This window comes from Carcharhinus amblyrhynchos, chromosome 2 (assembly GCF_965287045.1).
Source record: "Carcharhinus amblyrhynchos chromosome 2, sCarAmb.v2.hapA, whole genome shotgun sequence".
Lineage (NCBI taxonomy): Eukaryota > Metazoa > Chordata > Chondrichthyes > Carcharhiniformes > Carcharhinidae > Carcharhinus > Carcharhinus amblyrhynchos.
The window spans coordinates 138,323,894-138,346,733 of NC_137325.1; the positions used below are offsets into that span (position 1 = coordinate 138,323,894).

General features: G+C 49.4%; 1 protein-coding gene across 1 annotated transcript in view; it reads left to right on the top strand.

The window, feature by feature from the left end:
- LOC145361686 (uncharacterized) overlaps positions 1–22,840 on the top strand; it is an 82,927-nt gene that overhangs the window by 46,214 nt on the left and 13,873 nt on the right. The window contains exons 5-8 of the mRNA XM_080217599.1: positions 43–131; positions 4,583–4,854; positions 13,692–13,853; positions 20,305–20,441. Of these exons, the coding sequence (XP_080073725.1) occupies positions 43–131; positions 4,583–4,854; positions 13,692–13,853; positions 20,305–20,441 (660 nt within the window). The remainder of the gene's footprint in view (positions 1–42; positions 132–4,582; positions 4,855–13,691; positions 13,854–20,304; positions 20,442–22,840) is intronic.

The following is a 22,840-nucleotide window of genomic DNA, read 5'->3' on the forward strand; positions in this document are numbered from 1 at the left end:
CCTCCTTCAAATCCCCTCTCAACCTTCGCCTTCCCTTTGCAGCATTGCTATTAAATTCCAGGCTGACGGAAGACTTGGGGAACGCTTGGAATCAGATCGAACATCTACGTGACCGTCTAAGACAGAGTGAGGTAATCATCAGAGTGGGGTGATTTGCTTTTTTGGGTCAGAGCACAGTCATGAGGGGAGGCCAATAATAAAACATTATTTGATTTGATTTGTTTTATTATTGTCACATGTATGAGTGCATATATATATTGTTTCTTGTGCACTATTACAGACAAAGCATACCATGCATAGAGAAGGAAAGGAGAGAGTGCAGAATGCTGCCTTCCAGTCACAGTTAGGGTGTAGAGAGTACGGTGGCACAGTGGTTAGAACTGCTGTCTCACGGTGCCAGAGACCTGGGTTCAATTCCTGGCTTGGGTCGCTGTCTGTGTGGACTTTGCACGTTCTCCCCGTGTCTGCGTGGGTTTCTGCCGGGTGCCCCGGTTTCCTCCCACACTCCAAAGATGAGCGGGTTAGCTACATTGGCCATGCTAAATTCTCCCTCGGTGTACCCGAACAGGCACCGGAGTGTGGCAACGAGGGGATTTTCACAGTAACTGTTAATGTAAGCCTACTTGTGACACTAATAAATAAACTTTAAACAAAATTAATAAGAAAACGACTACTTTGCCAGCGGCAAACTACCTTGCGGTGGGGCGGCACCGGGTCAGCTCCAAATTAAACTGGATGGACAGCATTCTGGAAATCCTCTTCAGTGAAACCATAGCAGGGGAGAAGGCGGCGGAACTGATGGTTTCCATCAGAATCGAAAACTCCAGATGATTCTTTATCAAGGAATAATACTCTTTTCTAATTACACATTTCATAGAATCATAGAAACTCTACAGTGCAGAAAGAAGCCATTTGGCCCATCGAGTCTGTACCGACTACAATCTCACCCTGGCCTATCCCCATACCCCTACATATTTACCTGCTATTCCCTCTAACCTACGCATCTCAGGACACTAAGGGGCAATTTTAGCATGGCCAATCAACCTAACCCACACATCTGTGGACTGCGGGAGGAAACTGAAGCACCCGGAGGAAACTCATGCAAACACGCGGAGAACGTGCAAACTCCACATAGACAGTGACTGAAGTCGGGAATGGAACCCAGGTCCCTGGAGCTGTGAAGCAGCAGTGCTAACCACTGTCAGCACCATGCTGCCCAGCCTGGGGTTGTGCTTCGATGTCCCTTTAGCCTGAGGTTGTGCCCTCTGTTTCTAGTTTTTCCTATAAGTGGAAGCGTTGTCTCCACGTCCAGTCTATCCAGGCCTCGCAGTGTCTTGTAAGTTGGGGACTGCATTGGGGACTCCTGCAAAAATGACCTAACTGGCTGAGAGCGTGGCAATAGAAACACAGAGGGAGGCCATTTGGCCCTTTTAGTTTGTACTGCCATTCAATTAGATCATGGGCGATTTGTCCCTTAACTCTAATTATCTGTCTTGGTTCACAATCCTTAATATTTACACCTAACAAAGCTCAATTGGTCTCAATTTTAACATTTTCAGTCTAACTCCAGGATCAACAGCTTTGTGTGGGAGTAAATTTTCGATTTTGAAATGAAGAAGTGCTTCCTATAAAATCCCCTATACGGGTTTAGCTCTGATTTTAAGGTTATGCACCCCTCCCCTCAAATCCTGGAAATATTGTGAATTGGGAGGAGGATAGCGATAAACGTCAAGAGCAATGAACAGGCTGGTGGAATGGGCAGACAGGTAGGGGCTGATGTTTAGTGTGAAGTGATTCATTTTGGTAGGAAGACTAAAGAAAGGCAATGTAAAATAAAGGGTACATAGAAACATAGAAAATATAAGTAGGAATGGGCCATTCATCCCGTCGAGCCTGCTTCACCATTCATTTTGATCATGACGGATCATCGAATTCAATGTCCTGATCCCCCATTCCCTCCATATCCCTCGATCCCTTTAGTCTCAGAACTATGTCTGATTTCAAGAAGAAATTAGACAATGTTTCGGCTTCAGCTACTTTCTGTGGTAGTGAATTCCACACATTCACCACCCTCTGGGTGAAGACATTTATCTTCACCTCAGTTCTAAAGGATTTACCCCTTATCCTCAAACTATGACCACTAGTTCTAGACTCCCCCACCATCAGGAACATTCTTCCTGAATCTACCCTGTCTAACCCTGCTAGAATTTTAGAAGTTTCTATGAGATCCTCTCTCGCTCATCTATACTCCAGTGAATATAATCCTAACCCACTTAGTCTCTCCTCATATGACAAACCTGCCAACTCATGGATCAGCCTGGTAAACCTTCGCTGTACTCCCTCTATAGCAAGGACATCCTTCCTCAGATAAGGACACCAAAATTGCACACAATACTCCAGGTGTGGCCTCTCTAACGCCCTATACATTTCCAGCGAAACATCCCTATCCCAAAACTCAGTTCTACACACACAAACAGTGGACTGGGACGTATCTGTGCATAAATCATTGAAGGTAGCGGGACATGTTGAGAAAGCATTCAGGATGCTTGGCTTTATAAATAGGGGTACAGAGTACAAAAGCCAGGAAGTAACTTTAATTCTATATAAAACACTGGTTCACCCTCAGTTGGAATACTATGCATAGTTCTGGGCAGTGCATTTCAGGAAGAACATGAAGGCATTAGAGAGAGTGTGGAAAAGATTCACGAAAACACTTCTGGTGATCAGACACTTCACTTATGTGGATAAGTTAGAAAAGTTGGGATAGTTCTCCTTGGAGAAGATTAAATAGAGATTTGATAGGGATAGAAAATTCTGAAGGGTGGGTATAGAGTAGATAGGGAGAAAATGTTCCTGTTAGCAGAAGTACAAAGAGGCAGAGGGCACAGATTAAAGATGATTGGTGTAAGGAGCAAGAGTAAAATGGGGGAAATTTATTTAATGCTGCGAGTTGTTAAGCTCTGAAATTCATAGCTTGGGACTCTGATGGAAACAGATCGAATTGAACCCTTGAAAGAGAATTGGATAATTATCTGGGGAGAATACCATTTCTGGTCTCTGGAGAGAGAACGGGTGAATGGGGCTGGGTGAGTTGCCCTTGAGAGTCAGTACCAGAACGATGGGCTGAATAGCCTCCTGAGCTATAACCATTCTGGACACTGTTGGATTCCAACATCTGAAAGGTGATGTAGGTGAGGAGTACGCTCACTGTTCAGTACTAAAAGGAAACATCGGGTGGGATTTTACAGCCTCGTTAGAGTGAGATTGGAAATCCCTGCCCAAGGTCAACGGATATTTTTGTTGTCCACCCCTTGCCCGCTCCGATTCATGGCACGCGAGGCGATAGAATTCCGGCAGTCATTTCTGATTAATGTAAACCCCATGTCTGTGTGTTTCCTCCCACACTCCAAAGATGGGTTACAGGGATAGGGCTTGGATGGGATGGACTGAATGGCCTCTTTCTGCACTAATGGAATTCTATTCTATGAAAGTGATTGGCATTTTCTTCATGGAGGCTGGGGTTTAATTGGAAATTTCTGAATTAAGTTAAAGGTATTAAAGCATATTTAATTTGATTTGTTATTGTCACATGCATTATTATACAGTGAAAAGTATTGTTTCTTGCGTGCTATACAAACAAAGCATACCATTCATAGAGAAGGAAAGGAGAGAGTGCAGAATGTAGTGTTACAGTCATAGCTAGGGTGTAGAGAAAGATCAACTTAATGCAAGGTAAATCCATTCAAGAGTCTGACAGCAGCAGGGAAGAAGCTGTCCTTGAGTTAGTTGGTACGTGACCTCAGACTTTTGTATCTTTTTCCCAACGGAGAAAGGTGGAAGAGAGAATGTCCGGAGTGCATGGGGGCCTTAATTATGCTGGCTGCTTTTCCAAGTCGGTGGCAAGTGTAGACAGAGTCAATGGATGGGAGGCTGGTTTGCGTGATGGACTGCCTTTGAGGCAGTGAGTTCCAGACTGCCATCATCTTCTGCATGCAAAAATGTCTCAACTCCCCTTCCCCTTCTGCTAATTGCTATAAATCTATGTACCCAGGTTACTGACCTCTCTGCTATTGGATTAGGAATTTGTGGCACAGTGGTTAGCATTGCTGCCTCACAGTGCCAGGGACCCGGGTTCAATTCCCATCTTGTGTCACTGTCTGTGTGGAGTCTGCACATTCTCCCCGTGTCTGCGTGGGTTTCCTCCGGGTGCTCCGGTTTCCTCCCACAGTCTGAAAGACACGCTGCATTGGCCGTGCTAAATTCTCCCTCTATGTACCCAAAGAGGCGCCGTAGTGTGGCGACTAGGGGATTTTCATAATAGCTTCATTGCAGTGTTAATGTAAGCCTACTTCTGACACTCATAAATTAACTTTCTCTGGGCCCCTCATCGTCTTGTAGGCTTCAGTTCCCTCAACCTCCTCTGTTCCAGGAGTGACAACCCCTGCCTATCCTGGTCTCTTGGTTATTAGAGACCAGAGATCCAACCTGCATAAGGTTCGGGGATGCATTACAAGGATGCCAAATAATTTCAAGTAAGAAATAAAACTCACTAACCTAATCCATGTAATCTTTGATTTTCCAGAAGCAAGAACCCCAGGAGATTTTGTCAATGGAATACACGTACCATGAAAACGGCACGAGGAAAACGGGTGACTCTAGACCACATGACAGAGAACCAACCACCACAGCTTGCCGATGTGCCAGTCAGGACATAGCGCTCACCAGTTCCAGAGAAGAACGATGCATCAGAGAGCAGACAAATGGAACAGACGAGGGGAGATTGCGGACACACTCAATAAATTGCACACTCCCAACAAAGGAGGCACAGTTACAATCTCCATCCCACGCACCAAGGTGGGTGAAGGGAGGGGTGTAATCTAGTTTGATCCGGACAGTTCTTTGGCGCTTCACATTTCTATTTGTAAGTCTTGACATTAAGAAACCATGCAAAAGTAGTCCTACATACCATGGGTCACGGAATGATAGATACAGCATGTAGGGAGGCCTTTTGGCCCATCATGCCTATGCTGGACGTACTCAAGATCATTACAGAAGGAAGGCCTCCATCTTAGAGTCATAGAATCGTAGAGGTTAACAGCATGGAAACAGGTCCTTTGGCCCAACTTGTCCGTCCTGCCCCTTTTTTCCAGAACACCATTTTGCCATCATAATTTTATTACGGAATGTCAATCATCCTTCCTGGCGGAAATTTATTTCAGCTACTAAACACTCTCTATTCAAAGAAAGACTTGCTTCTGCCTGCCCTTAAACGTGCCTTTGACATCTCTGAAATTATATCCATCCTATCTACTTTGTATATCTACAATAATTGCTTCAGGGTTATATTTTCTCTCCTATTAAGTGTCTTATTAAACTGCATAAGGTTCATTCCATGTCATCGTCAGAGCCAGGACTTTCTTCACCCCTTTCACTTTAACGTCAGGCAGTTTTGACTGCTTTTCTGGAATCTAATGCACCACAACATCTGGTGAGTAAAATATTAGTCAGTACTTCAGATACGAAGGAACTCTCCAGTCTCCCAGCCGCGTATCTCCCACTGGTGGGAGGTGGTGCATTGTTTGCTGGTGATCAGATTCCTTGCTCCCGCTGCTCTCAGTAGGAATTCCCATTGGCCTGTGGGGGGAGTGCAATGCCGGAGGGACTGGAGGATCCCTCCAGACTGAACGGCTGGAGAATTCTGACCAACATGTTGGGAACACTGCAGTACACTCGGAATCACAAAGGAAATGTTCTGGAGATGGTTTGTTGTCTTCGCGAGTACAGAAGGACTATCTCCTTAGACATCTTTGTGTTTTGATTTATTTTTTGGGTTGTCTTACAAAATCCAAATGCGATTGTATTCTGTAGACCCACACACGTTCCACAGACCCACACACGTTCCACAGACCCACACACGTTCCACAGACCCACACACGTTCCGTAGACCCACACACGTTCCGTAGACCCACACACGTTCCGTAGACCCACACACGTTCCGTAGACCCACACACGTTCCACAGACCCACACACGTTCCACAGACCCACACACGTTCCACAGACCCAAACACGTTCCACAGACCCACACACGTTCCACAGACCCACACACGTTCCACAGACCCACACACGTTCCACAGACCCACACACGTTCCACAGACCCACACACGTTCCACAGACCCACACACGCTCCGTAGACCCACACACGTTCCGTAGACCCACACACGTTCCACAGACCCAAACACGTTCCACAGACCCACACACGCTCCGTAGACCCACACACGTTCCGTAGACCCACACACGCTCCGTAGACCCACACACGTTCCACAGACCCACACACGTTCCACAGACCCACACACGTTCCACAGACCCACACACGTTCCGTAGACCCACACACGCTCCGTAGACCCACACACGTTCCGTAGACCCACACACGTTCCACAGACCCACGCACGTTCCACAGACCCACACACGTTCCACAGACCCAAACACGTTCCACAGACCCACACACGTTCCACAGACCCACACACGTTCCACAGACCCACACACGTTCCACAGACCCACACACGCTCCGTAGACCCACACACGTTCCGTAGACCCACACACGTTCCACAGACCCAAACACGTTCCACAGACCCACACACGCTCCGTAGACCCACACACGTTCCGTAGACCCACACACGCTCCGTAGACCCACACACGTTCCACAGACCCACACACGTTCCACAGACCCACACACGTTCCACAGACCCACACACGTTCCACAGACCCACACACGTTCCACAGACCCACACACGCTCCGTAGACCCACACACGCTCCGTAGACCCACACACGTTCCGTAGACCCACACACGTTCCACAGTCCCACACACGCTCCGTAGACCCACACACGCTCCGTAGACCCACACACGCTCCGTAGACCCACACACGTTCCACAGACCCAAACACGTTCCACAGACCCACACACGTTCCACAGACCCACACACGTTCCACAGACCCACACACGTTCCACAGACCCACACACGTTCCACAGACCCACACACGTTCCGTAGACCCACACACGTTCCGTAGACCCACACACGTTCCACAGTCCCACACACGTTCCACAGACCCACACACGCTCCGTAGACCCACACACGCTCCGTAGACCCACACACGCTCCGTAGACCCACACACGTTCCGTAGACCCACACACGCTCCGTAGACCCACACACGTTCCACAGACCCACACACGTTCCGTAGTCCCACACACGTTCCGTAGTCCCACACACGTTCCACAGACCCACACACGTTCCGTAGTCCCACACACATTCTACAGTCCCACACACATTCCACAGACCCATACAAATTAGAAAAACACACACATACACATTTGAGAGTCAATGCTCTGTGGTCATCTACTGCTGGGAGTTAGTGTCTTGTCCTGCCATAATTTAATGATGAAAATAGGCCAAGAGCAGTGTGCAAATTGGCCACTGCATTTCCATGAATTATATCAGAGACTACACTTGTAAATTGTGTCAGAGGCAATCTGTCAAAGCAGCCTGATATAATAGTGGGTTATTTCCCATTACATTCTGCCTATTCTGTTTACTAACTATTTCATGGGCAATTTCACAAATGTATTTACCACATAGCGCCTTGATCACACCTGGTCAGTAATAGTACCTGTTATCCTGTTTATTACACAATTTTTCTGTAGGTATTTGCTTCCAATCTACTTACACATCGGAATAGTATCTGCCACATATTGGCCCAGATTGCCTCAAGGATTTGACTCTGGGTGAATAGCTCCTCAGTAGAAAGAATAAAAAGTACCTGCACTTATGTAGCGCCTTTCATGGTCTCAGGGAGTTGCAAAGCATGTTACAGCCAATGAGGCATTTATGAGGTATGGCCACTGTTAAAATGCAAGATTAGTTACCTATCATTTATTTCTGAATGAGCTGTGAACATTATCTTATGAGGATAAGATGCGCAGGTTGGGCCCACAACTGTTGGAGCTTAGAAGCACGAGAGGCACGGTGGCACAGTGGTTAGCACTGCTGCCTCACAGCGCCAGAGACCCAGGTTCAGTTCCCAGCTTGGGTCACTGTCTGTGTGGAGTTTGCACATTCTCCCTGTGTCTGTGTGGGTTTCCTCCGGTTTCCTCCCACAGTTCAAAAAATGTGCTGGTTAGGTGGATTGACCATGCTAGATTCCCCCCTGGTGTCAGGGGGATTAGCTAGGACATCAACAGGTTGGACTTGCCTATTTATAGACGCACCATCCCCCTCCCTCACCTCCCTGCAGGTACTCTGTTCACCGCTGAAATGCTCAGTTGAAGATCGGGACAGGGAGGGTGTGGAGGCATTGAGGTCTCAGGAGGATAATTGCCAGCCTCATTTTAACCGCCCCAAATCAGGTCCAATTTCCATCCAGCTGGCCTCAAACCCAGAGACCTCGTGTGGAGTGAATTAGTCGCTAGGTCACAACCAACTGGATGTCTGTACCTCCAACACCAGGACACCTGCAAACAAGATGTGACAATGGTGGACGTGGACACAGACAGCAGGGAAATAGCTGCTGATGGCCATGACTGCTGGGGCCTGATTGTTTGGAGGTTCATTGGGCCAGGTGAGGAGAAAGGGAGCACTCAGCTGGCTGAGCCCAGAGCAGCTGGAGGCCAGTGAACTGTGCACCTTCCCAACGCGACACAGAGTGTCCTGTTAGAGAGGGGATCGCTCGACACATCGGCAATGTTTAACAGGGTTTACCACCGTGTGCAAACTATCATCTTGTGAGATGGAAGACATGGGGCAGAGGGAATAAAAATTGGTGTATGTTGTGTTTTGCATTTGTGGCGTGACATGTGCTGCATGTGTTGTACATGCATAATGTGATGATGTGTGTTGTGTGTTTTACGTGTTTGTGTATTGTGTGCGTGTGGTTGTATGTTGTGTATGTGTGTGTTGTATGTGTATGTGTGTGTTGTATGTTGTATGTGTTTTGTGTGTCGCATGTGTGTTGTATGAGTATTGTATGTGCAGAGTGCATTGTGTGTATTATATGTGTGTGCTGTGTGTATTATGTGTGTGTGCTGTGTGTTTGTGTGGTGTTGTATGTGTGTGTGTTGCATGTGTAGTGTGCTTTGTGAGTGTGTTGTATGTGTGTGTGTGTTGTGTGTGATTATATGTATGTGTTGTGTGTTTTGTGTGTGTTGTCGGTATGTGTTGTCTATATTGTGTCTGTGTTGTGAGGACTGCCTGACAAGAGGATCCTTGCCGTGGTGAGATGTGTGTTGGTTTCTCCCTCCCAGCCGGGGTTCTGGAAGGATGGTCGTGTCAGTGAGGGGGTTATCATGCCGAGTGATCACATGGTGACTGAGGAGGAGGACGATCTCCCCGGTTGGTCTCTGTTAGTGCCCTTTCTGTTACTAGTTGACTGAGTGGCTTGTTGCCAGGTTACATAATCCTTCAGCACGCTGGAAACCTGGGGCCGCTACGTGTGATTTGCTTGCGTAACTAACTAAAACCGTATGAATTATTGGTATTGGGACAGTGTTCCCTCTTTTCCATTTTGAAACTGAATCGGATCAATAATGAGGGAATTTTGATTTAAACTGATGGCTGTGTGCCCATAACTCATGGCGGGGAACAGGGTGTGTGTCTGGAAGGAGATACCATCAGTCACAGTCCAGCACAGAGACATTAGATCCTGATCACCGGAGCTCAACATCTGTCAGGTGTTGTTGTCAAGATAACAAGGTCTTTAGGACATCATTTTGCAAGAGCCCAGCTTCAAGGAGGCAACAGTTTGGAGTTATTGGTTAAACAGTTTGCTTGAATGAGACATGCTCGGCTAATTGTGTGCTTAATTGTGACAAAGGAAATAATTTATCTTTTTGCCTTTCGCAGCCAGTACTTTTTGTACTTTACTGTTTTATTCAGGCAAAAGCTGCAGTCAATTTACATACGGCACAGTGGTTAGCACTGCAGCATCACTGCGCCAGGGGCACAGGTTCGATTCCGACCTTGGGGTTTTTTTAAAAGTTTATTTATTAGTGTCACAAGTAGTCTTACATTAACGCTGCAAAGAAGTTACTGTGAAAAGTCCCCTAGTCACCACACTCCAGCACCTGTTTGGGTACACTGAGGGAGAATTTAGCATAGCCAATGTACCGAACCAGCACATCTTTTAGACTGTGGGAAGAAACCAGAGGTCCTGGAGGAAACCCATGCAGACACAGGGAGAATGTGCTGACTCTGCACGGACAGTGACCCAAGCCGGGAATTGGACCCAGGTCCCTGGCAACTGTGAGGCAGCGCTGTGCTGCCATGGGTAGCTGTCTGTGTGGAGCTCTCCCATGTCTTTATAGTAAAAACGTTTATTAGTTACAAGTAAGGCTTACATTAACACTGCAATGAAATTACTGTGAAATTCCCCTAGTTGCCACACTATGGCGCCTGTTTGGGTCAATGCACCTAACCAGCACGTCTTACAGACTGTGGGAGGAAACTGGAACAACCAGAGGAAACCCACGCAGACACAGGGAGAACGTGCAAACTTCACACAGACAGTCACCTAAGCCAGGAATCGAACCTGGGTCGCTGGTGTTGTGAAGCGGCAGTGCTAACCACTGTGTCACTCTGCCACCCATGTCTGCGTGAGTTTCCTCCAGATGCTCCGGTTTCCTCCCACAGTCCAAAGATGTGCTGGTTAGGTGGATTGGCCATGCTAAATTGCCCCTTAAGTGTCCAGTTGGTTTACGCTATGTTGTGGCTATTTACGGCATCATCACAAGAGTTTAGAATTTGTTAGTATTGAAAGATATTTGTTGATAAGAGAAACCTGGTACAGAAGGTTTGCAGCCCTTGGCTGTGTGGGAGCAGAGCTCTAATCCTCACCTACTTACTGCATAGCTGCTGGAAGATTCTGTCTGAGAGAGGATTCCACTCTCTGGGGTGACCACTCACTCTCAGTTTCCATTGATCCCTCAAGTCAGGTGACTCACTTCTGCTGTCCTGACTTAAACAGACTGGCACCACATATGCCAACAGTTTTATTTCCCTGATTAATTTTTCTGGGGTGGCACAGTGGTTAGCACTGCTGCCTCATGGCGCCAGGGACCCGGATTCAATTCCTGGCTTGGGTCACTGTCTGTGTGGAGTTTGCATGTTCTCCCCGTGTCTGTGTGGGTTTTCTCCGGGTGCTCTGGTTTCCTCCCACAGTTTGAAAGATGTGCTGATTAGGGTGCATTGGCCATGCTAAATCTCCCTCAGTGTACCTGAACAGGCGCCGGAGTGTGGTGACTAGGGGATTTTCACAGTAACTTCATTGCAATGTTAATGTAAGCCTACTTATGAGACTAATAAATAAACTTAATTATTGTTTATCCGCAGTTTAAGTCAAACTAACGGGCTTGCAGTTGCTGGACTGTCCTTATAATCCTGTTTTAAGTAAAGGTGTTAGATTTGGCAATCTCCAATACTCTGGGGCCTCCCCCATATCTACTGAAGACTGAAAGATTAGGGCTAATCCTTTGCTATCTCCACCCTCACTTCCTTCAGTACCTGGGCTGCAAACCACCCAGACTAGGCGGCTGGTCTTCACCCAAAGTCTTGTCAGTACCTCTTAGAATCCTTACAGTGCAGAAGGAGGCCATTCAGTCCATCAGGTCTACACCAATAACAATCCAACCAGGCCCTCTTCCTGTAACCCCACTGCTAAACCCCCCCCCCCCAAACCTCTCCTCCTTGAGACACAAAGGGGCAATTTAGCATGGCCCATCCACCTAACCTGCACATCTTTGGAGTGTGAGAGGAAACCAGAGCACCCAGAGGAAACCCCACACAGACTTGGGGAGAACGGGTAGACTCCACACAGACAGTGACCCAACGCTGGAATCGAACCTGGGTCCCTGATGCTGTGAAACAGCAATGCTAACCACTGTGCCACCCCCTTCCCTCCCTATTTGTACACTATCCATTACTTCTCACACCTCTGCTTCTACCAATACTTTGTCAGATTCCTCCTCCTGCAATAAACACTGATACAAATAACTATTGAGTATTCAAAGCCTGTCTCCTGCCTCTGGGCATCTTTCTCCCCTATAGGGCTCAGGGGAAAATCCCAGGCTGATTTGTTTTGAGAAGGTGCCATGGGAACATTTACCTGGTTTAATGTCTGCATCTGAGAAACAGTACCCCCAACAGTGCTGCATTCCCTCAATACTGCGTTGGTAATAACAAACAAAGAGAACAAAGAAATTACAGCCCAGGAACAGGCCCCTTGGCCCTCCAGGCCTGCACCGACCATGCTGCCTGTCTGAACTAAAACCCCCTACCCTTCCGGGTACCATATCCCTCCATTCCCATCCTGTTCATGTATTTGTCCAGATGACCCTTAAAACTCACTATCGTATCTGCTTCCACTGCCTCCCCCGGCAGCAAGTCCCAGGCATCCACCACCCTCTGTGTAAAAGAAACTTGCCTCGTACATCCCTTTTAAACCTTGCCCGTCACACCTTATACCTGTGTCCCCTAGTAATTGACTCTTCCACCCTGGGAAAAAGCTTCTGACTATCCTGACTAATATCATGTGTCCAAGTCTCTGAAGTGGGACTTGAACCCGCAACATCTTGATTTAGCCACAACTGTGCCATCATTGGACACCTAATGGATGGTGGATGGATGACAGTGCAGAGGGGTGGGAAGGGAAGGGAGGATGGATTGCAGTGAAGGAGTAATAAATCCCCATGAAGGGAATAATTTGGAGCAAGGAAAGGAGAAGGCGGGTGAAGTACAGATTTGCTTAAGTTTAAAGTTTATTTATTAGTGTCACAATTTGGTTTACATTAACACTGCAATGAAGTTACTGTGAAAATCCCCCAGTCTGGCACCTGTTCGGGTACACTGAGGGGGAAGTTAGCATGGCCTATGCACCTAGCCAGTACCTCTTTCAGACTGTGGGAGAAAACCGGAGCACCCAGAGGAAACCCATACAGACACGGGGAGAACATGTAGGCTCTGCACAGTTACCCAAGCCGGGAATCGAAGCCGGGTCCCTGGCGCTGAGCGTGCTTTCCTTCTTCCCTGCCAGTTTGAGTTGCTCCATCTTCCCTTTTCCTGACCACTGTGCCACCCCAGTGCTGGGCGCATGCTGGCAATATGGCGTACGTACAGAATTGAGATGTAAATGAGAAAAATGTTGACTGATGAGATGTAGACCCGCTTCTGTTGGGTTGGGTGGATGTTGTTTGTTGTACCTGCAGATCAAAGATAATTCTGGGTGGCGTGCTGGCACCTTGGCAGAGTGATTAGCACTGCTGCCTTACAGTGCCAGGGTCCCACGTTCGATTCTGGCCATGGGTCACTGTGTGGAGTTTCACGTTCTCCCTGTGTCTGCATGGGTTTCCTCCGAGTACTCCAGTTTCCTCCCACAGTCCAAAGATGTGCGGAATAGATAGATCGGCTGTGACCAATGCACCGGGTTACGGGGATAAGGTGGGGGAGAGGTCCGAGATGGGTCCATAAGGTATAGGAGCAGAATTAGCCCATGGTCGGTACAAATTCGATGGGCTGAATAGCCGCCTCCTGCAGTCGGGATTACATGGATTTACTTTAAGTAGGGTTGTGATAACCTCTGAGCTGATTTCTGGTTGTGTGGGATTTTATTTCACTCTTTGCTGAGTGTGCTTTCCTTCCTCTCTGCTTTAGTCCCGATTATCAGCTGGATGCCAGTTTGAGTTGCTCCGTCTTCCCTTTCCCCATGGTGGGCTGCCGGTGTTCCAGCTGCGGCTTCTTCTTCAGCAGTTACAAACAGACGAATGGTCACAGCGACCATGACAAAGAGATGGAACTATTGCTGCACTTGCAGAGGTGAGTTCTTGTCCACCCTCTTCTCACGGGGCAAAGTGCGGCTCCAAAAAAAGATGTTTAAACCACCGCATTGTGGAAGCAAGTGGATGGATGTGAGCTCCAGGGAAAATGCAGGTCTGGCAGCATCTGTGAGGAGAGGAAAAAGCTGCCATCGAGTCCACATGACCCTTTGTTGAAGCTGGATATGAACCCCCCCCCCCCCCCCCCCCCCCGCAGTGTAACATCAGCCCTGTCATTATGGAGAGGTCTTGGACAGCTGCAATGGGCTGCATCTTGCAGAGAAAATAAGTCACTCACCCCTATTTCCCCACCCTTCCTTCTGACTGGGTCATTGTGGAATCACTGGGTGGAGGAGGTTGCAGTGATAGGGAGGGGGCAAAGCCAGGGAGGGGTGGAAAAGATTACAGAGATAGGGAGCGAGCGAGGTCATAGAGGGAAGGAGGAGATTACAGAGATAGGGAGGGGGCAAGGCCATAGAGGAGATTACAGCGATAGAGAGGGAGCGAGGCCATAGAGGGATGGAGGAGATTACAGCGATAGAGAGGGAGCGAGGCCATAGAGGGATGGAGGAGATTACAGCGATAGAGAGGGAGCGAGGCCATGGAGGCGATAGAGAGGGAGCGAGGCCATAGAGGGATGGAGGAGATTACAGCGATAGAGAGGGGGCAAGGCCATGGAGGGATGGAGGAGATTACAGCGATAGAGAGGGAGCGAGGCCATGGAGGCGATAGAGAGGGAGTGAGGCCATGGAGGGATGGAGGAGATTACAGCGATAGAGAGGGGGCAAGGCCATAGAGGGATGGAGGAGATTACAGAGACAGGAAGGGAGTGAGGCCATGGAGGGATGGAGGAGATTACAGCGATAGAGAGGGGGCAAGGCCATGGAGGGATGGAGGAGATTACAGCGATAGAGAGGGGGCAAGGCCATGGAGGGATGGAGGAGATTACAGCGATAGAGAGGGAGCAAGGCCATAGAGGGATGGAGGAGATTACAGAGACAGGAAGGGAGTGAGGCCATGGAGGGATGGAGGAGATTACAGCGATAGAGAGGGGGCAAGGCCATGGAGGCGATAGAGAGGGAGCGAGGCCATGGAGGGATGGAGGAGATTACAGCAATAGAGAAGGAGCAAGGCCATAGAGGGATGGAGGAGATTACAGAGATAGAGAGGGAGCAAGGCCATGGAGGGATGGAGGAGATTATGGCCTCGCTCCCTCTCTATCGCTGTAATCTCCTCCATCCCTCCATGGCCTTGCTCCCTCTCTATCGCTGTAATCTCCTCCATCCCTCTATGGCCTCGCTCCCTCTCTATCGCTGTAGAGGGATGGAGGAGATTACAGCGATAGAGAGGGAGCAAGGCCATAGAGGGATGGAGGAGATTACAGAGATAGGGAGGGAGGCAAGTCCATGTTGACCAATGAACAAACGTACCCCAGGTGAGCAGGGCGTGGCAGGAATTTGGACATTGCAGTGATTGTGGAATCACTGGGTCAAATCCTTACCTTACATCCTGGTGGAAGCACCCGCTATCCAAGGGAGGCCCATAAGGCCACTCTGACCCAGATCGGGATGTTGCCTGTCAACATTGCCCACATCCTGACACTGATGACATGGAGATTTGGCTATTCCAGGCCCTGTTTCCGTGCTGTGTATTCAGTGTAACATTCAGGGCAGCACGGTGCCTCCTCACAGTGCCAGGGACTCAGATTTAATTCTGGCCTTGGGTCACTGTCTGTGTGAAGTTTGCACATTCTCCTTGTGCCTGCGTGGGTTTCCTCCCACAGTGATAAAAATGTACGGGTTGGGTTGGTTGGCCACGCTAAATTGCCCCTTCATATCAGTGGAATTCGGAGGGTAACTATGTAGGGCTGTGGGGATAGGTCCTGGGTGGGATTGTTGTCAGTGCAGACTTGATGGGCTGAATGGCCTCTTTTTGCACTGTAGGATTCTAAGATTCCCACTCTGTTCCCTGTATTTTACCTGCTTTAATGCAATTCCTAATGGGATTGTTTCGACAGAAAGAACTAATAGCAATTGGAATTGGCTGCTTAATGGAAAGAGCAAGAAGGATAGTTCCAAGATAAGACCCTGGTTCAATAAGGAACGCTCTCCTGAAGGTTAAAGAAAGGCCCATTATTCTCACAGAGCATACTGATATTAATAGTGAGATTTGTGGGGGGAAGAGTTATAATATATGCTGTACGGTGGGAAAGTGACCAGACTGAACTGGGGCCCACATTATCCTCCACCTGATTTCATTTCCATTCACCCTATCAGATGTTTTGGTGCCTTTATCATGCGTGTAAACCCATGGTGTGTAAATGGATTTCCAGGCCTCACTGGCATTCGCATCAACCACAATATTATTGTGTCTTTAGTGTAATAATAGAAGGCCCTTCTGGAGCAGACGAGTGAAGGAGCAGAGAGAGAGCTAAGATTTTACCTGTTTAAAAACCTGTTTACAATAAGTTTAAAGCACTTTGTTCTTTGTAGAACTGTTTAAAGCATTTATTTATTGTATTTACTGCTTTAAGAATTCTGAGGGAGTGGTTAGAAGGCAGTTGTGGGACATCAGCTTTAATTATCAACTGACCACACGGTGAAGCCTTCCATTGTTTGCTGGAGCAGACGAGTGAAGGAGCAGAGAGAGAGCTAAGATTTTACCTGTTAAAAACCTGTTTATAATAAGTTTAAAGCACTTTGTTCTTTGTAGAACTGTTTAAAGCATTTATTTATTGTATTTACTGGGGGAACGGCAAATTGTGCGGAGGGTGTGGAGAGTCTGCAGAAGGATCTAGATAGGCTGGGCGAATGGGCCAGGAAATGGCAAATGGAATTTAATGTTGGCAAGTGTGAGGTGGTCCACTTTGGTAGGAATAATGGTAGGAAGGACTATTACTTACAGGGCGAAAAACTGCAGCAGGCGACGGTGCAGAGGGACCTCGGGGTCCTTGTGCATGAGTCGCAAAAACCCAGCTTGCAGGTGCAGCAGGTGGTCAGGGAGGCAAATGGGATGCTGGCCTTCATAGTGAGGGGGATTGAATATAAAAGTAGGGAGGTCTTGCTGCAGCTGTACAGGACATTGGTGAGGCCGCAGCTGGAGTACTGTGTGCAGTTTTGGGCGCCGCACTTACGCAAGGATATTTTGGCCTTGGAGGGAGTGCAGAGGAGGTTTACTAGGCTGATACCGGAGTTGAGGGGGTTGAGCTATGAGGAGAGGCTGAATAAACTGGGCTTGTACTCGTTAGAGTTTAGAAGAATGAGGGGAGATCTCATTGAGACGTATAAGATGATGAATGGGATGGATAGGATAGAGGTGGAGAGACTCTTCCCGCTCAAAAAAGACAGTAGGACTAGGGGGCACAGCCTCAAGATAAAGAGGGGGGCGGTTTAGAACGGAGTTGAGGAGGAACTTCTTCACTCAAAGGGTGGTGAATCTCTGGAATTCTCTGCCCATTGAAGTGGTGGAGGCTGCCTCGCTAAATATTTTTAAGACGCGGATTGATGGGTTTTTGATAAGAGAGGGGATTAAGGGTTATGGGGAGAGGGCGGGAAAGTGGAACTGAGCAGCGACAGATCAGCCATGATCTTATTGAATGGCGGGGCAGGCTCGAAGGGCTAGATGGCCTACTCCTGCTCCTATTTCTTATGTTCTTATGTTAACAATGAGTTAGACATGATGATATTGGGTTAAATAACCAAACGCTCAGTCAGAGAGGAGAGTTTCAAAGGGAGAAAGTGAGAGAGGGGGAGAGTGGGGTGTAGAGAGGGGGAGGGGGGCGGGTGGGGTGTAGAGAGTGGGGGGGTGGGCGGGGTGTAGAGAGGTGGGGGGAGGAGCGGGGTGTAGAGGGGAGGGCGGGGTGTAGAGAGGGGGAGGGCGGGGTGTAGAGGGGGGATGTAGGGGGGGCGGGGTGGTGGGGGGGTGGGGTGTAGAGAGGGGGGAGGGTGGGGTGTAGAGGCGGGATGTAGAGGGAGGGCGGGGTGTAGAGAGGGGGGAGGGCGGGGTGTAGAGAGGGGGGAGGGCGGGGTGTAGAGGCGCGATGTAGAGGGGGGGCGGGGTGTAGAGAGGGGGGAGGGCGGGGTGTAGAGAGGGAGGAGGGCGGGGTGTAGAGGCGGGATGTAGAGAGGGGGGGCGGGATGTGGGGGGGTGGGGTGTAGAGAGGGGGGAGGGCGGGGTGTAGAGGCGGGATGTGGGGGGGGCGGGGTGTAGAGGGGGGATGTAGAGGGGGGGCGGGGTGTGGGGGTGGGGTGTAGAGAGGGGGGAGGGCGGGGTGTAGAGGGGGGATGTAGAGAGGGGGGGCGGGATGTGGGGGGGTGGGGTGTAGAGAGGGGGGAGGGCGGGGTGTAGAGAGGGGGAGGGCGGGGCGTAGAGGTGGGATGTAGAGGGGGGGCGGGGTGTAGAGAGGGGTGGGGAGTGGGGAGTAGGGGGGCCAGGGTGGAAAGAGGGGAGCAGGGTGTAGAGAAGGGGCGGGGTGTAGGGAAGGGGTATGGTGTACAGAGGGGCGGTGTGTAGGGAGGGGGCGGGGTGTGGAGAGGGGAGGGTGGGGTGTAGAGAGGGGGGCGGGGTGTAGAGGGGGGGGAAGTGGGGAGTAGGGGGGGCCAGGGTGTATAGAGGGGAGCAGGGTGTGGGAGGGTGGGCTGTAGAGAGGGGGCGGGGTGTAGGGAGGGTTGGGTTATAGGAAGGGGGCAAGGTGTAGGGAGGGGGTATGGTGTACAGAGGGGGCGGTGTGTAGGGAGGGGGTATGGTGTACAGAGGGGGCAGGGTGTAGGGAGGGGGTATGGTGTACAGAGGGGGCGGGGTGTAGGGAGGGGGTACGGTGTACAGAGGGGGCAGGGTGTAGGGAGGGGGTATGGTGTACAGAGGGGGCAGGGTGTAGGGAGGGGGTATGGTGTACAGAGGGGGCAGGGTGTAGGGAGGGGGTATGGTGTACAGAGGGGGCAGGGTGTAGGGAGGGGGTATGGTGTACAGAGGGGGCAGGGAGTAGGGAGGGGGTATGGTGTACAGAGGGGGCAGGGTGTAGGGAGGGGGTATGGTGTACAGAGGGGGCAGGGTGTAGGGAGGGGGTATGGTGTACAGAGGGGGCAGGGTGTAGGGAGGGGGTATGGTGTACAGAGGGGGCAGGGTGTAGGGAGGGGGTATGGTGTACAGAGGGGGCAGGGTGTAGGGAGGGGGTATGGTGTACAGAGGGGGCAGGGTGTAGGGAGGGGGTATGGTGTACAGAGGGGGCAGGGTGTAGGGAGGGGGTATGGTGTACAGAGGGGGCAAGGTGTAGGGAGGGGGTATGGTGTACAGAGGGGGCAGGGTGTAGGGAGGGGGTATGGTGTACAGAGGGGGCAGGGTGTAGGGAGGGGGTATGGTGTACAGAGGGGGCAAGGTGTAGGGAGGGGGTATGGTGTACAGAGGGGGCAGGGTGTAGGGAGGGGGTATGGTGTACAGAGGGGGCAGGGTGTAGGGAGGGGGTATGGTGTACAGAGGGGGCAGGGTGTAGGGAGGGGGTATGGTGTACAGAGGGGGCGGTGTGTAGGGAGGGGGTATGGTGTACAGAGGGGGCAGGGTGTAGGGAGGGGGTATGGTGTACAGAGGGGGCAGGGTGTAGGGAGGGGGTATGGTGTACAGAGGGGGCAGGGTGTAGGGAGGGGGTATGGTGTACAGAGGGGGCGGTGTGTAGGGAGGGGGTATGGTGTACAGAGGGGGCAGGGTGTAGGGAGGGGGTATGGTGTACAGAGGGGGCAGGGTGTAGGGAGGGGGTATGGTGTACAGAGGGGGCAGGGTGTAGGGAGGGGGCGGGCTGTGGAGGTGTACAGTGAAATAGAAGAATGTGTGGAGGGGTGTGGAGGGGGGAAGGATGTGGAGATGGGGAGGGGCATAGTGAAACAGTTGAGTGTGGGGAGAGGAGGGGAAAGGTTATACAGAGGCAGTGGGGCATAGAGAGGGTGAGGGGTGTAGAGAGGAGGAGGGGTGTAGGCAGGGGGAGGAGCGTGGGGAGGGGAGGGGCACCGGGAAGGGGTGTAGGGAGAGGGAGAGGCACAGAGAGGGGGAGGGTGCGGTGTGTAGAGAGGGGGAAGGGTGTAGGCATGTAGGGATGTGAAGGGTGTAGGGAGGGGGAAGCTTGATGCAGACTAAAGCAAAGAGAAATTAATGTTAGGATGAGCCCATTCTACCCATCAATTGTACCAGGACTAAAATAAGTTCCAGCTGGTGATCCAGACGAGGCTGGATGAGTATCCAGATAAAACTCAGATGGGAAAACCAGAGAATACAATAAGTGAGAATGCTGCCTAGCGCAGAGGCTTTCTGGGTGCTTTCCAGGGGCTGCTGGCTCAGTCAATCCAGTACACTCCGGATGATGGGCTGAATGGTCTTCTCTTACTGTTAAGTTTTTATGTTTAACAAACATTGTGCAGAGCAGGATGGCCCATGTGTGATAATCTCTCTTTTTAATCCTTCTACAGACAGAAACTTCCCATTAACATAAATGATTATGTGATTGTCAACGGCAACAAGTCAGGCACTGCTCACTACATTGGCCATCTGGATGGTTCTGGAATGGCCAATGCAGTCTTTGTGGGAGTTGAACTCGATGAGCCAAGTAAGTACAGTAACTTCACTCGATGCATGAGCGTAATCTTAAATCTATACTGAAAATGACATCTGTTAGGCCATCTCCCAATTCATATGATTAATTCTTGGAATTAAGAATCTACTGATGACCATGAAATCATTGTCGATTGTTGTAAAAACCCATCTGGTTCACTAATATCCTTTAGGGAAGGAAATCTACCATCCTTATCTGGTCTGGCCTATGTGTGACTCCAGAGCCACAGCAATGTGGTTGACTCTCAACTGCCCTCGGGCAAGTAGGGATGGGCAATAAATGCTGACCAGCCAGCGACGCCCATGTCCCACGAATGAATATAAATAAAATGTTCCCTCTGTACCCTATCATCTAGTAAACTCCGAGTACAGTACCAATGAGCTCCAAAGTACTACTGGCAAGTCTTTGGAATGCTCATGAAACTTCCAAAGTAAGCAACAGGCATTCAAAATTCCCCTTAATGTTTCTAAAACTAACACAGCCAGTCATACTCAAATTGAAAAAAAAATTTAATCCTCTTCTTAACGCCTCTTGGCAAAGAAACAAACAAGCATTGAAACCCCATTTCAAAGGAAGATAAAAGTGTTGAAGATGAGTCAGTTGATTGAAATGTTAATTGTTTTTCTCTCTACAAATGCTGTCAGACCCGCTGAGTTTTTCTGTCATTTTATCAAAGGTAAAGTTTGTTGTCAGCTCATAAAATTGTCAAACAAAGCTAAGCATCCCTATCGCAGCTATATGAACAACCATCTAAAGCACTGAATCCATTAGTCTATTTGAAGCTCAGTCAAGCATTTATAATGGGATTAACAAAAAGTCTAAAGCCAAATACATTGAAACCTTTGAAGCAGGCTGGACAGATGGCCAACTGATTCACCAGATTATTGACTTCAAAGAACAAAGAACAACACAGCATGGGAAACAGGCCCTTCACCCAACAAGCCCGCGCTGCCATTTTAACATTGTGAGTTCCCTCTTCCACCCATGACCCTTGTCTACACTTATGGCACTCCACATTGGAAACCAGATTGAGGGGAGACTAATTTAGGGACAATTTGTTCCACCAATCAGCCTAAGAGCACATCTTTGGGGTGTGGGAGGAAACTGAAGCACCCGGAGAAAACCCATGCAAGCACGGGGAGGCCCAAATCCATGCATCTGCACAGCAAACAGTGATAGTCACTGAGCTGTCGTGTTGCCCGTCAGCTGGTCCAGTTTAAGTGTACACTAACAACGTGTAGCAGTAGGCTACTCTCGAAACAACCAAGAGCAGCCACGCATGACCCCCCGCGTGTATGCCCCTTGTTAGACAACAAGGTGGGCCGAAGCACCTGTGGATTAAAAGAGAAAAACATCAATAACATGCACATCTTATGCAAACATTAAAGGGAATCCCCAGAAGCTCAAAAGTAGAAGTAAAGTTCTTTGACTGGCAGGTCAGCTATGTTTAGCCTACTTCAAAGGTTTCAATTTTAACAATCTTTTTTGACACAGTTCTGCAATGGAATCCTGAATGATGATTGAGTACATTACGAATCAACTAATAGTTTCAACTCTACAGGGTATTGTTTACACAGCTGTGAAGGAACTTCTATATTAACTTTGATTAACAGTTTTGTGAGCTTATAATAACGTTCTTTGGAGTGCTGTTTCAATGCCATTTTGTTTACTGGGGCAAGATTAAGAGCTCTTAAAGCTTCTCACTGTTCTCTGGAGCTGTGATTTCGACGAGTGGCTGCCTTTTGGTGAGTGTGCTGCATTGTAATTACTATATTTTGACTTAATTCTAGTTCGAGAGGGTTTTTTGATTATTTTGGCGCTCCGTAGCGGGAGATAGGCGCGGGGGCTGCTGGGAAGGGAGCGCGGGAGTATAAAAAGAAGGCCAAGGTAGATAGCGGGCAGCGTCGGGAGCGGGCAGCGGAGTGAGGCGGGAAGCAGAGTGAGAGGTAACAGGGCTTAAGCTCACTGGGCTTGGGCGAGAGTAGGCTTGGTAACAGGAATTAATAGGACAACTTAATAGGGGGCAAACATAATGGCAGGGTCTAGGGTTACACGTGTTCACTGTGTTCGTTGTCATATGTGGACATTTCTGGAGACAGCACATCTCCCGAAAGCCCACATATGCGGGAAATGTCTAGAGGTGCAGAGATTAAGGGCCCGAATGAGGCAGCTGGAACTGAGGCTGGAGGATATGTTTTTAGTTAGGGAAAATGAGGAAATAATGGATAGGGACAGTAACACTGAGCAGATACTAGGACCTGGGAGGAGAGATGGATGGGTTACAGTTAGGAAGAGCAAAAAGAAAAGGAGTTGTGGCACTAGGACCGCCCCAGAGGAATTACCCCGGAATATCAAGGGTGGGGTGACAGCTGGGGTAGAGAAGGCAAGGGAGG